Here is a 13,546-nt window from a genome sequence, read left to right on the forward strand (position 1 = left end):
CATCTCTGGTTCGCGTCGGTCGACCCTCGACAGTGTACACACCACTCTGGATCGAGTCGTATGACCTTGGTATAATCGTGTGTTATATCGCTACCAGTCCGGATATTCACGAGATTTTCCTTCTACTGATGCCTGTCAATTTATATGGTATTCCTTATCCGTTTGAGATTAGCACTTGATAATTCTGATATGTTAAGATAGAATATGAGATTTGAGAGATTTATATCGTCAAGGAAATGTTGGAGGATTATGCTAGTTACCGTTTTACCTCTCTATTACTGTTGTGCTTCATATCTGTTTATGAATGATCATACTGATTTATTGGACCACTAGTAAGTGTCGATGTCGACCCCTTATCACTACTTCTCCGGGGTTAGGCTAGATACTTACTGGGTATGCGTTGATTTACGTACTCATGCTACACTTCTGCACTAAATGTGCATGATCTGACAGGTTCATTTGGTGGTCATCTTGGCGCGTAGGTGCAGCTGCTGAGGAGACTTTATGGTGAGCTGCATTCCATGCTACGTATCGCAGCCCACAGAGTCTCCATCATACTATTTACTTTATCCTGTCTTATTTACGTTCCAGACATGTGTTGTATTATTATTGTACCACTTAGTAAATGCTCATGCACTTGTGACACCGGGTTTTGGGATACTCTAATGGTTATTTATGGTTTAGCTTGATATTGTCATCTTATATTTTATATCTTACTAATATTTTAAGTATTCATGATTTTTAAACGCATTGAATCCTTTACTTAATAAGACTTATTATTTTAAAAATAATAAAATGAATAATTGAATTGATAGTTCACCATTGGCTTGCTTACCAGCGATGTTGGGCGCCATCACGACCTATAGTAGGAAATTGGGTCGTGACAACTTGGTATCAGATCACTAGGTTCACATAGTCCTCACGAGTCTTGAGCAAGTCTAGTAGAGTCTTGCAGATCGGTACAGAGTCATCTGTACTTATCTTCGAGAGGCTACAGGGCTGTTAAGAGCACTTCCTTTCTTGATTCCTCGTCGTACGATTTGATTCCATTGAAGCTTATGCCTTCATTTCCTTCCTACTCATTTTTATATGATGATGAGCGCTTGTTATCAATTGGACATAGAGGAGTTGTAATGGTACTGCAGATGTGGTGCAGGATGTTTCTCCCTGCGTATTCGATTGGGCTATTGTTGTCGCCTCATGGAAGGATGTTCTGTCATTTCAACACAATGTTAGGGTTGCCTACGATTTTGTAGCTATGCACAATGTATTATGATGTTCATGAGTGGTTATCGTGTAGTGTTGGTGTAAATTGTAGGGTGCTTATTTATGTGTCGTGGCAATGAATGACTCGAAATGAGGATTACTCATTTCATGGTTTTGAGGTTCAGCATTTAATTCCAACGAAGGAGATGCAATTGGACTATGGATGTTCAGGCCTTGGTTGGCGGAGTAACGAGACTTGATATTTTTGGACGTGGTGGAATTCTCATTTGTGATGTGATGTCGTCATCCTTGTTGGAACGCATTAAGATTCCTCGATGTTATGGTCTCATTTGAATTGCCTTCGGGGCAGGGTGTTGTGGAATGGTTCCCGAGCAGCGGTTATCAGAGATAGCGGTGTAAGGCGGCTTTAGAGTCAAATCGGTGTTTCTAATGTTGATGGCTCGAGAAAGATAAACTTTATGGAGGCTCAGAGTTAGTGGCAATTTATCAGTTCGGGCGTTGCGAAGATGAATTATGATTAGAGGTAGTATTTTGGCGGCGAATGAGGAGGGAGGACATGGGGGGAGGTGTCTCACGGTGGTTGAATTGCTAGCAGGTCATGTTTGAACAACAAAGGCCAAAAGTTGCTTAAGGAGATGGGTTTATCGAAGTGGGAGTGGCAGAGTAGCGTATAGATTTCGTGGTAGGATAGCCACATACTTTGAGGAAGTTTAGAGCGATTTGTGGATCATGGTGTACAATGACTAAGTCTATAAATTTCATTTGGGATGGTGGCTACTGTACTAAGAAAGATTGAATATGACAGAGAGGAGTTTGCTTGAAATGAAGAGGGGTGTGAAAGCTTGATTATCGTTTTTGGGATGCGACATGACTTCGAGTTTGGAATGTATTGTCGGACTTTCAATTGATGTCAATGGGGAATGAACAGATTTTTACAGTTGGTGGACGAGCATGGGCTAAGGAGGGTTTACTGATTTCGTGGTAGTTGTACCTAGTGCAGCGTCGTTGAAAGATGTCGGTATGGAATTCCACAGGTGGGCTATCTTCTGTGAGCAGGTTAGCGGTTACGTGATTTTGATAAAGTTTCTACGAAGAGTTCTACTTACTACCCAACAGAAGGTTGGATATGCGATTATGGCTGATAATTCGGAATGTTCATGAAACGTTTAATAAGAGATTACGAGAAATTTGGCGGGTTAACAGTGCGAGATCATGGTAATTGCGAAGGAGGAACCTTAGTGGGTTCTAGATTTATGTGATTGTAGCTTAAAGCTCAGTGGGGGAGCCCACCATCTACAATTAGATCGCGTGGTTGTGTGCCTGTGCGGTTTCTGGTTATCGATGCCTTAATGGATTATTTATGTCTAAGAAAATAAAATATCAGGGGTAATTCGATTTAAGGCCCCGTAAAATTTCACCTAAAGCCCGGGGTTTCGTGGTGTCGGGGTAGGATAATGTATTTGAGGAGAGCGTTGGGGAGTTGAAGAAAACAATTGTTGCAGAACAAGGCATTTCTGCGGTCCATAATGCAACCGCAGAACTGATCTGCGAACCGCAGATCCGTTGCAGAGTGAAGCAGAGAAATGGACCAATTTTGGAGGTTGTTTTGCGGTCAACTATGTGACTGCATAATCATTTCGCAGGCCGCACATCTATCGCAGAACCAGCATGAAGATTTTTGCCGGAAGATTATGCGGTCCAGTCTGCGGCTGCACAATTGGTATGCGGGCCGCAGACCTGGCCGCAAACAAGACCAGACCAGCCCAGATTTTGGGACCGTGTCTGCGGCCCATTTTGCGGGCCGCAGACCTGATCTACGGTGCACTCTGGGACCACAGAGTTGAGTTCGGAGAGTCCATTTTTTGGTTTTAAAATCCGATCCCATTTTTATAAGAGAACCTTAGGGGTCATTTTAGAAGGTTCAAACTGGTATTTTAGAGAGAGGAAAGTGGTCTAGAGTGAGGAGAGGAATTTCTAAGCTATTTGTTCATCAATCTTTGCTTAAGTCCGGAAGAATTCATAAGAATAACTCACAAGGTCTTCATCCAAGAGGTTAGATTCTAGCCCCATCCTTCAATTTCAAATTTTGGGTTGGGATAAATAATGAGGAAGGAGGTTTTGAGAATAAGAAGTTTTATTTATTCATACATGTACTAGTAAAGGTGGTAGGGAGGTTGTGGAATATTTGTGGGTGGCCTATTGAAGTGGGGATTGATTGTGGGGTAATGGAATCCACCATAGGAGGACCTTGAGACTTTAATGCACACCTAGTGCTTGATAATATGCTCAAATGAGCTGAAACCCTGAGTATCTTCCTAATTATTGTTCAAATTTATCATGTTTCTAATAGATTGAAGTCGCTAGGATTTCCGGATCATTGTAGTAATTCTAAGGAAGATCTCAAGCGAGGTATGTTGGCTAAACTCCTCTTGTAAAATCGATTTCCATGTTATCCTCGTAAGTTGCGATTATGACTGGCTCAATTACTTATTTCTCATGTTCCGAGTCCTTCCTAATAGATTTGATTATTCTAAATTATGTGTTGTGTCGAAAGATGTATGTACTCAAAATGTGTTCCAAATGTTTCTATCATATCATGATTCCCTCCGAGTATGTAATGTAGTATGATCAATGTACCAAAGGTATTGTGATTTAAAAATCATGTTTCAATTGCAACTAGTATGCCTAATTGTGGAAGAGAAACTCAATGTGCTTAAGACTTGTTTTCTCATATGTGTACTTAAAGTCTTGATTCGAAATTCTCTTATTGATGATAATCCATGATAACACTTGAAAGTTATAGGGGTGAGTATGGAATATGGAATACGACCGACGTGCCGAGAATGATATTACGATTGTGGCCACTAGTGCAAATAAAATGGAAAAATGTGTGAAGATTATGAAATGAGTTGTAAATCCTTTGTATAATAAATGCTTTGGGAGTATCGTTTAGTCACCGAGGAAAGGTAGGTCAAAATAACCTAACCTCGAAACTACATGTGCTAGTGTAGGAGTGATTTAGGGGTAAACCTTCGTGTTGATGTGATGAGATTGTTTCCCCTTATATGGGATGAGATTGATGTGGTGAGATATTTCCCCTTATATGGGATGCGATTATTGCTAGCGAGATGTGATGTGATGTCGACCCACACGGAATTGTGGTGAGACGGCTTAGCCGGTCGGGCCGAGATCGGACGCCATGCCGCGCATATAGTGGTGTTGTGATTGGATGTCTCAGGGTGAGATGGCTTAGCCGATCGGGTTGAGATCGGATTCCGTGCTAAAAGCAGGGTGGTATATCGGTACTAAAGATCTCCCTACTTAAAACTATTGAAACTTACTTAAAATTTATCTTTCTCATAATTTGACACCTTGATACTGTTTGAGTGTCTCATGATTGCATGTGTTCCTTCTCATGTTACTGTTATTCGTTCTATTGAGAGGGTGATAGTTTTACATACTAGTACTATTCCATATGTACTAACGTCCCCTCTGCTAGGGGCGCTACATCTTTAATGGATGCAGGTGTTTCCACAGCATGAGGTATTGATCAGTGATAGCAGTACATACTTTTCTTAGTTGACTTGGTGAACCCCACTTCATTTCGGGGTCTTGTATCTCCTATCCTCTATGTATATTGTTTTGAGGTATAGCCGGAACCTTGTTGCCGGCACCATCATGCTACTCTTTTGTATCTATTAGAGGCTCCGTAGACATAGCATGGGTGGTACCTTTATTTTGGGAAGTCAAATTAGAAATGTTGTATTTATATCATATTTTTCCACTTCTAAACTATGAATGTGTAATGTAATATTTTAGGGAATCTTGAATGAAGTTCTAACGGTAATGAAATTTGTCTTGTTCATGTAACCTTCTCATTATCTAATTAATAAAATATAACCTCTCTTTATTCTTGGGTGAGTTTGGCTAGAAGGCATTGTGCAGGCTTGCTTGACCGGGTTATCTTGGTTGAGCGCCGATCGCGCTCCCTGAGGTCAGGGCATCACCAGCTTGGTATCAGAGCCTAAGGTTTTAAAGTGTCCTAGGATGTCTCGGAACCGTGTCTAGTAGAGTCCTTTTTATCGTTATATTGTCGACCACATCTATAATTAGGAAGCTACTTGGGCATTTAGGAATAATACCCTCCTTTGATGTTCTAGATCATGCGATAAAGATGATTTTAATACTGTTCCTCCTCTAACTCGTACATTTCTATAATTTTTAGTATATGGCTCCTAGGAAGAGAGCGAGAACTGGCCAAGGAGCCAATGCCACCCCAGGAGTGGCAGTTGACTCTATACCTGATGATGCGGGTGAGCACCCGAGGGATGAGGATATTCCCTCAGCTACTACACCGCCTGATTCTACTACTCATGCTCCGACTGCACCAATCCCTACTACCACTGAGGGTGCAACTATTCCACCTACAGCCCCAGCTTTCAGTCCCGATATTTCTGATGGGGATCTTAGGGGAGCCATACAAATGTTGGCTCAGATAGTAGATTCCCAGCCCAGAGATCGAATGTTGCCCCTACTTCTTCCAATCAGCTAGGGGATTCCGCTAGTTCCATGGTGAACATGTTTCTTCAATTGGATCCTCTAGTGTTCATAGGTACTGATCCTAAGGAGGACTCCCAGGACTTTATTGATGAGATGCACAAGACCCTCCGAGTTATACGTGCTACTAAGACAGAGGGAGTGGAGTTGGCCTCCTACTGCCTGAAAGGGGTGGCCTATTCTTGGTTTGAGACGTGGGAGGACTCTCGTGAGGAGAGGAGCCCTTCGTCAAGGTGGAGTGAGTTTGCCGACGCCTTCATTGATCATTTCTTTCCTGGCGAGACTAAGGCAGCCCGTGTTGCTGATTTTGAGAGCCTGAATCAGGGTTACTTGAGTGTGTGGGAGTATCATATGAGATTTGCGTGTCTGTCCAAGTATGCCACCTACATGTTGCCCACTATGGAGGCTAGAGTGCATCGATTTCTACAAGGCCTTAGCCCCTTGGTTATTAATGAGGCCGCTACAGCTGGCCTGAACTCTGACATGAACTATGGGAAGATGGTGGCGTTTACTCAAGATACGGAGACCCACAAATTGAAGAACAGAATGGAGCGAGAGGGTAGCAATAAGGCCCGGTCCGCAGGCAACTTTGGTGGTTCTTCCAGTGGTGGTGGTGATAGGACAATGTTCAGGGGAGGGTCATCAGGGCCATACCAGTCCTCTGCTTAGTCTTTAGTGAGTGCACAACCATCAGGGCCCACTCAGCAACAGTGGAGCCGTTTCAAACCCAGCCAGGGCAACAGGGGACCCTACCAGCAGGGTCGGCCTGTACGGAGATTCCAGCAGTAACGGAGGCCCCCATGCTCTAGGTGTGGGAAGATGCATTTTGGGCCCTTCTTCATGGACCAGTCTATATGCTACGGGTGCGGTATCAGAGATCATATTCAGAGGGATTGCTGTTCATCCCGCCAGAGTGTGGGCATGGGTACATCACAACCAACCAGTTCTGCAGCCACTACATCCGCAACATCTCTTCCAGCTCGAGGCACTCCAGCACCCGCAAGGCGTGGTGCAGATAGGGGTGGTGCACAGAGTTCGGAAGGGCCCAACCGTTTCTATGCTATGAGGGGTCGCCAAGGGGTGAATTTACCTACCTTAAGGCCACGAAGATGATCAACAAGGGGTGAATTTACCATTTGGTTTGGGTTACCAACACCGATACTGAGGTAGCTACACTTGAGTCTATGCCAGTGCTGAATGAATTTTTGGAGGTCTTTACGAATAAGCTCCCTGTAATCCCACCAGACATGGAGATTGATTTTGGGATTGATGTGATATAGTCACGCAACATATATTTATTCCACCCTACAGAATGGCACCGACAGAATTAAAGGAACTGAAGAAGCAGTTGAAGGACTTGTTAGAGAAGGGTTTCATCTGGCCGAGTATGTTGCCTTGGGGCACACTGGTTCTATTTTTAAGGAAGAAATATGGGTCACTGAGAATGTGTACTGACTATCAGCAGCCCAACAAGGTCACAATCAAGAATAAGTACCAACTGCCAAGGATAGATGACGTGTTTTACCAATTACAGGGTGCTAAGTACTTCTCCAAAATTGATTTAAGATCCGGGTATCACCAATTGAAGATCAGGGAACATAATATTCCTAAAACAACTTTCAGGACCCGATATGGACACTTCAAATTTCTGGTAATGTCTTTTGGGCTAACAAATACTCCCGACAGCTTTCATGAATCTCATGAATCGAGTCTTCAAGCCTTTTCTTGACTCCTTTGTGATATTGTTCATTGACGATAGTATTGTATATTCACAAAGTTGATAGGACCATGTCGATCATCTCAGGGAAGTTCTGTAGACTCTATATCAGCATAAGTTGTATGCGAAATTTTTGAAGAGTGAATTTTGGCTTGAATTTGTCACATTCTTGGGTCATGTCATCTCCAAAGAAGGAATTAAGGTTGATCCGCAGAAGATCGCAGCTTTGAAGAATTGGTTGAGGCCTACAACGACAACCGAGATTCGCAGTTTCTTGGGTTAGCTGGGTATTACAAAAAGTTTGTGGAGAGGTTCTCTGCTCTTGCCTCCTCGTTGACTAAATTGACGCAGAAGGCAGTTAAGTTTTAATGGTCAGATGGTTGTGAAAAGAGCTTTCAATAGTTTTAATCAAGATTGACTACGGCACCGGTGTTGGGAGATTTCAGCAGTAACGGAGGCCCCCATGGTGTAGGTGTGGGAAGATGCATTTTGGGGCCTTCTTCATAGACCAGCCTATATATTATGAGTACGGTATCAGGGGTCATATTCAGAGGGATTGCTGTTCGTCCCGCCAGAGTGTAGGCAGGGGTACAACATATACAACCAGTTCTGCAGCCACTAAATCCCCATCATCTCCTCCAGCTTGAGGCACTCTAGCACCCGCAGGGCGTGGTGCAGATAGGGTGGTGTACAGAGTTCGGGAGGGCCCAATCATTTCTATGCTATGAGGGGTTTCCAGAGTTCAAAGGTTTCTAGATGTTTTCATAGGTATATTGACTGTCCAATCTCATGATGTATATGCCCTTATTGATCTCGGTTCCACTTTGTCATATGTCACTCCCTATGTTGCTATGGAATTTGGGATAGAACCAGAACATCTTCATGAGCCATTTTCAGTATCTACTCCAGTTTATGAGTATATTGTGGCCGCGCAGTTTATAGAGGTTGTGTCATCATGGTGCATGGTCGGGGCACCATGGGCGATCTCGTTGAATTAGCAATGCTCGATTTTGATGTAATAATGGGGATGTACTGGCTTTATTCATGTTTTTCCAAGATTGATTGCCGAACTAGGACCGTTAGTTTTGAATTCCCAAATGAGCCAGTTATTGAATGGAATGGGGATGATGTGGTGCTGAAGGGTAGGTTTATTTCCTACCTTAAGGCCACGAAGATGATCAACAAGGGGTGAATTTACCATTTGGTATGGGTTACCGACACCAATACTGAGGTAGCTACACTTGAGTCTATGCCAGTGGTGAATGAATTTCCGGAGGTCTTTCTGGATGACCTCTCTGGAATTCCACCAGACATGGAGATTGATGTGATGCCAGGCACACAACCTATATTTATTCCACCCTATAGAATGGCACCGACAGAATTGAAGGAATTGAAGAAGCAGCTGAAGGACTTGTTAGAGAAGGGTTTCAACTGGCCGAGTGTGTCGCCTTAGGGCACATCGGTTCTCTTTGTAAGGAAGAAAGACGGGTCACTAAGAATGTGTACTGACTATCGGCAGCCCAACAAGATCACGATCAGAATAAGTACCAATTGCCAAGGATAGATGACTTGTTTTACCAATTACAGGGTGCTAAGTATTTCTCCAATATTGATTTAAGATCCGGGAATCACCAATTGAAGATCAGGGAACAAGATATTCCTAAAACTGCTTTTAGGACCCGATATGGGCACTTTGAATTTCTGGTAATATCCTTTGGGCTATAAAATACCCCCGACAGCTTTCATGAATCTCATGAATCGAGTCTTCAAGCCTTTTCTTAACTCCTTTGTGATAGTGTTAATTGACGATAGTCTTGTATATTCATGAAGTCGAGAGGACCATGCCGATCATCTCAGGGCAGTTTTGTAAACTCTATATCAGCATAAGTTGTATGCGAAGTTTTCGAAGTGTGAATTTTGGCTTGAATTTGTCACATTCTTGGGTCATGTCATCTCCAGAGAAAGAGTTAAGGTTGATCCGCAGAAGATCGCAGCTGTGAAGAATTGGTTGAGGCCTACAACAACACCAGAGATTCACAGTTTCTTGGGCTTAGCTGGGTATTACAAAAAGTTTGTGGAGAGGTTCTCTGCTCTTGCCTCCTCATTGACTAAATTGACGCAGAAGGCAGTTAAGTTTCAATGGTCCGATGCTTGTGAAAAGAGCTTTCAATAGTTGAAATCAAGATTGACTACGACACCGATGTTGACCCTACCAGAGGGTACGGATGGATTTGTGGTATATTTTGATGCTTTGAGAATCGGTTTAGGGTGTGTATTGATGCAACATGTCAAGATGATCGCTTATGCTTCTAGGCAACTCAAAAATCATGAGAAGAACTATTCGACACATGACTTAGAACTTGCCGCGGTAGTGTTTGTGTTGATGATTTGGCATCACTATTTGATGGGGTCCATGTGGATATATTCACGGACCATATGAGCCTTAAATATATTTTCAAACATAAGGAATACAATCTGAGGTAGAGAAGATGGCTTGGGCTACTCAAAGACTACGATATCGATATTCTATATCATCCGGGAAAGGCTAATGTTGTGGCGGATGCTCTTAGCCGGAAATCTATGGGTTGTTTGGCTTACTTGGAGGCATATCAAAGGCCGTTGGACAAGGAAGTTCATCGGTTAGCTAGTATGAGAGTTCGTCTTGCGGACTCTATGAAGGAGGAGTGGTTGTGCAAAATAGTGCTAAATCATTGCTTGTTGTGGAAGTTAACGAGAAACAGTACGACGATCCATTGTTGGTACAATTGAAGGAGGGGATTCACAAACATAACACCATGGATTTTTCTCTTGGCATGGATGATGGTACACTAAGGTACCAATGGCGATTATGTGTTCCTAATGTAGATGGTCCTCGGGAAAGAATCATGATTGAGGCTCACACTTCCACGTATTCCGTGCACCCCGGCTCTACGAAGATGTACCATGATCTTAAATAGGTCTACTGGTGGAATGATATGAACAGGAATGTAGCAGACTTTGTGGCAAGGTGTCCAAATTGTCAACAAGTAAAGGCCGAACATCAAAGGCCCGGGGGTTGGCACACAACATGGAATTTCCGATGTGGAAATGGGAGATGATAAATATGGACTTTGTGGCGGGACTACCTCACACGCTTTGCAAGTTCGACTCAATTTGGGTGATTGTGGACCGACTCACGAAATCAACACACTTCTTACCTGTTAAGGCTACTAGTATAGCGGAACAATATGCTCAGTTGTATATCAAGAAAATAGTAAGGTTGCATGGCACTCCAGTCTCTATTATCTACGACCTAGGGGCATAGTTCACAGCTAATATTTGGAAGAAATTTCAGCAAGGGTTGGGTACTCAGGAGAATCTTAGTATAACTTTCCATCCACAGACCGACGGGCAAGTAGAGCGGACCATTCAGACGCTTGAGGATATGTTACGCGCTTGTGTTCTTGACTTCAAGGGTAGCTTGGATGATCATTTGCCACTCATAGAATTTGCCTACAATAGTAGTTATCATGCTAGCATTCAGATGGCACTGTTCGAGGCTCTATATGGCAGGAGATGTAGATCTCGCATCGGGTGGTTTGAGATTGGGGAAGCCGAGTTGATAGGGCCAGACCTCGTGCATCAAGCTATGAAGAAGGTTAAGATCATTAAGGAATGGTTGAAAACTACCCAAAATTGTCAGAAGTCCTATTCAGATATCCGTCATAGGTATTTGGAGTTCCAAGTGGATGATTGGGTATTCTTGAAGGTTTCCCCCATGAAGGGTGTAATGCACTTTGGTAAGAAAGGAAGATTGAGGCCGAGGTATGTCGGACCGTACAGAATCATTCAGAGGATTGGTTAGGTGGCTTTCAGGCTAGAACTACCTCCAGAGATGTCTTTAGTGCACCCGGTGTTTCATGTATCCATGTTGAAGAAGGTTGTTGGATATCCGTCGCTTATTGTTCCGGTTGAGACTATAGAGGTTAATGAGGAATTGTCTTATGAAGAGATTCCAGTTGCCATTCTTGATAGGCAAGTTTGAAAGCCAAGAAACAAAGAGATTGCCTCCGTGAAAGTGTTATGGCAAAACCAACAGGTTGAAGAGGCCATATGGGAAGCCGGGGAAGAGATAAAGAAGAAGTATCCTCATTTATTTGAATAGCTATGTAGTTGTGTCCACGATGTTAAAAGCTAACGTTCTACAAATTATGTTTCCCTATACAGCTTATGTTAAGGATAATCCTTCTTGGTAATGTAATGTTTATGGAATTATGACCGGTGTTGTTTCCGTATTTTTTTACATCGTTGTGTTATGGGTATGCTGTTAGGGGTGATATTAGGATTCCTTGGCAGGTGGATAGGCCCAATTATAGGGGAGACCTAGGAAAATTTTTTGGAAATATAGGGAGTTAGTCAAATTTGGAACTGCTGGTGTGTGAAGTAACAGTTGGGTCACATTGGATGCTAATGGCGGATTTTGACTCTCATTCGAGGATGAATTATCCTAAGAGGGGGAGGATGTAAGGCCCCATAAAATTTCACCTAAAGCCCAGGGTTTCGTGGTGCCGGGGTAGGCTAATGTATTAGAGGGTTGTAGAGAATCTTCGCGGTAAGATTGCGAGCCGCGGTAGGGACTTTTTGGGTTGAACAGAGCATTGGGGAGTTGAAGAAAAACATTCTTGTAGAACATGGCATTTTAGCGGTCCATTATGCGACCACATAACTGATCTGCGGACTACCGATTTGCCGTAGAGTGAAGCCGAGCAATGGACCAATTTTGGAGGTTGTTTTGCGGTCAACTATGCGACTGCATAATCGCTGAAATTGGTATGCATGCCGCAGACCTGGCCGCAGACTAGACCAAACCAGCCCAGTTTTTGGGACAGTTTCTGCAGCCCATTTTGTGGGCCACAGAACTGATCTGCAGTACACTCTGCGACCGCAAAGTTGAATTTGGTGGATCCATTTTCTGGTTTTAAAACCCGATCCCATTTTTATAAAACAACCTTAGGGGTCATTTTAGAAGGTTCAAACTGATATTTTAGAGAGAGGAAAGTGGTCTAGAATGAGGAGAGGAATGTCTAAGCTATTTGTTCATCAATCTTTGCTCATGTCCGGAATAATTCACAATGATAACACCTAAGGTCTTCATCCAAGAGATAAGATTCTAGTCCCAGCCTTCAATTTCGAAATTTGGGCTGGGAGTAGGTAATGGGGAAGGAGGTTTTGAGAATAAGAGTTGTTATTTATGCATGCATTTACTAGTAAAGGTGGTAGGGCGGTTGTGGAGTATTTGTGGGTGGCCTATTGAAGTGGGGATTTATTGTGGGGTAAGGGAATCCACCATAGGAGGATCTTGAGACCTTAATGCATACCTAGTGCTTGATAAAATTCTCAAATGACCTAAAACCCCGAGTATCTTCCTAATTATGGTTCAAATTTGTCATGTTTCTAATAGATTGAAGTCGCTAGGATTTTGGGATCATTGTAGTAATTCTTATGAAGAGCTCAAGTGAGGTATGCTGGCTAAACGCCTCTTGAAAAATCGATTTCCATGATGTCCTCGTAAGTTGCGATTATGATTGGCTCAATTTCTTATTTCTCATGTTCCGAGTCCTTCCTAATAGATTTAATTATTCTAAATTAAGTGTTGTGTTGAAAGTTGTATGTACTCAAAATGTGTTCCAAATGTTCCTATCATATCATGATTCCCTCCGAGAATGTAATCTAGTATGATCAATGTACCAAAGCTGTTGTGATTTAAAAATCATGTTTCAATTGCAACTAGTATGCCTAATTGTGGAAGAGAAACTCAATGTGCTTAAGACTCTTATTTGCTCATATGTGTACTTAAAGTCTTGATTCAAAATTTTCTTATTGATAATAATCCATGGTAACACTTGAAAGTTATAGGGGTGAGTATGGAATATGGAATACAACCGACGTGCCGAGAATGATATTACGATTGTCGCTGCTAGTGCCAATAAAATTGAAAGATGTGTGAAGATTATGAAATGAGTTGTAAATCCTTTGAATAATAAATGCTTTGGGAGTATCGTTAAG

At 42.6% G+C, this 13,546-nt stretch overlaps 2 protein-coding genes across 2 annotated transcripts; both read left to right on the forward strand.

Moving 5' to 3' along the window:
• Window positions 1–5,796: 5,796 nt before the first annotated feature.
• Window positions 5,797–6,453, forward strand: LOC138898828 (uncharacterized). The gene has a single exon (XM_070184932.1). The coding sequence runs from the start codon at window positions 5,797–5,799 to the stop codon at window positions 6,451–6,453; it is 657 nt and encodes a 218-aa protein (XP_070041033.1).
• A 4,676-nt stretch (window positions 6,454–11,129) lies between these two features.
• Window positions 11,130–11,525, forward strand: LOC138898829 (uncharacterized). The gene is made up of 2 exons (XM_070184933.1): window positions 11,130–11,305; window positions 11,357–11,525. Exons 1-2 carry the CDS (start codon window positions 11,130–11,132, stop codon window positions 11,523–11,525), a joined length of 345 nt encoding a protein of 114 aa, XP_070041034.1.
• Window positions 11,526–13,546: the final 2,021 nt, after the last annotated feature.

This window comes from Nicotiana tomentosiformis, chromosome 9 (genome assembly GCF_000390325.3).
Source record: "Nicotiana tomentosiformis chromosome 9, ASM39032v3, whole genome shotgun sequence".
NCBI lineage: Eukaryota > Viridiplantae > Streptophyta > Magnoliopsida > Solanales > Solanaceae > Nicotiana > Nicotiana tomentosiformis.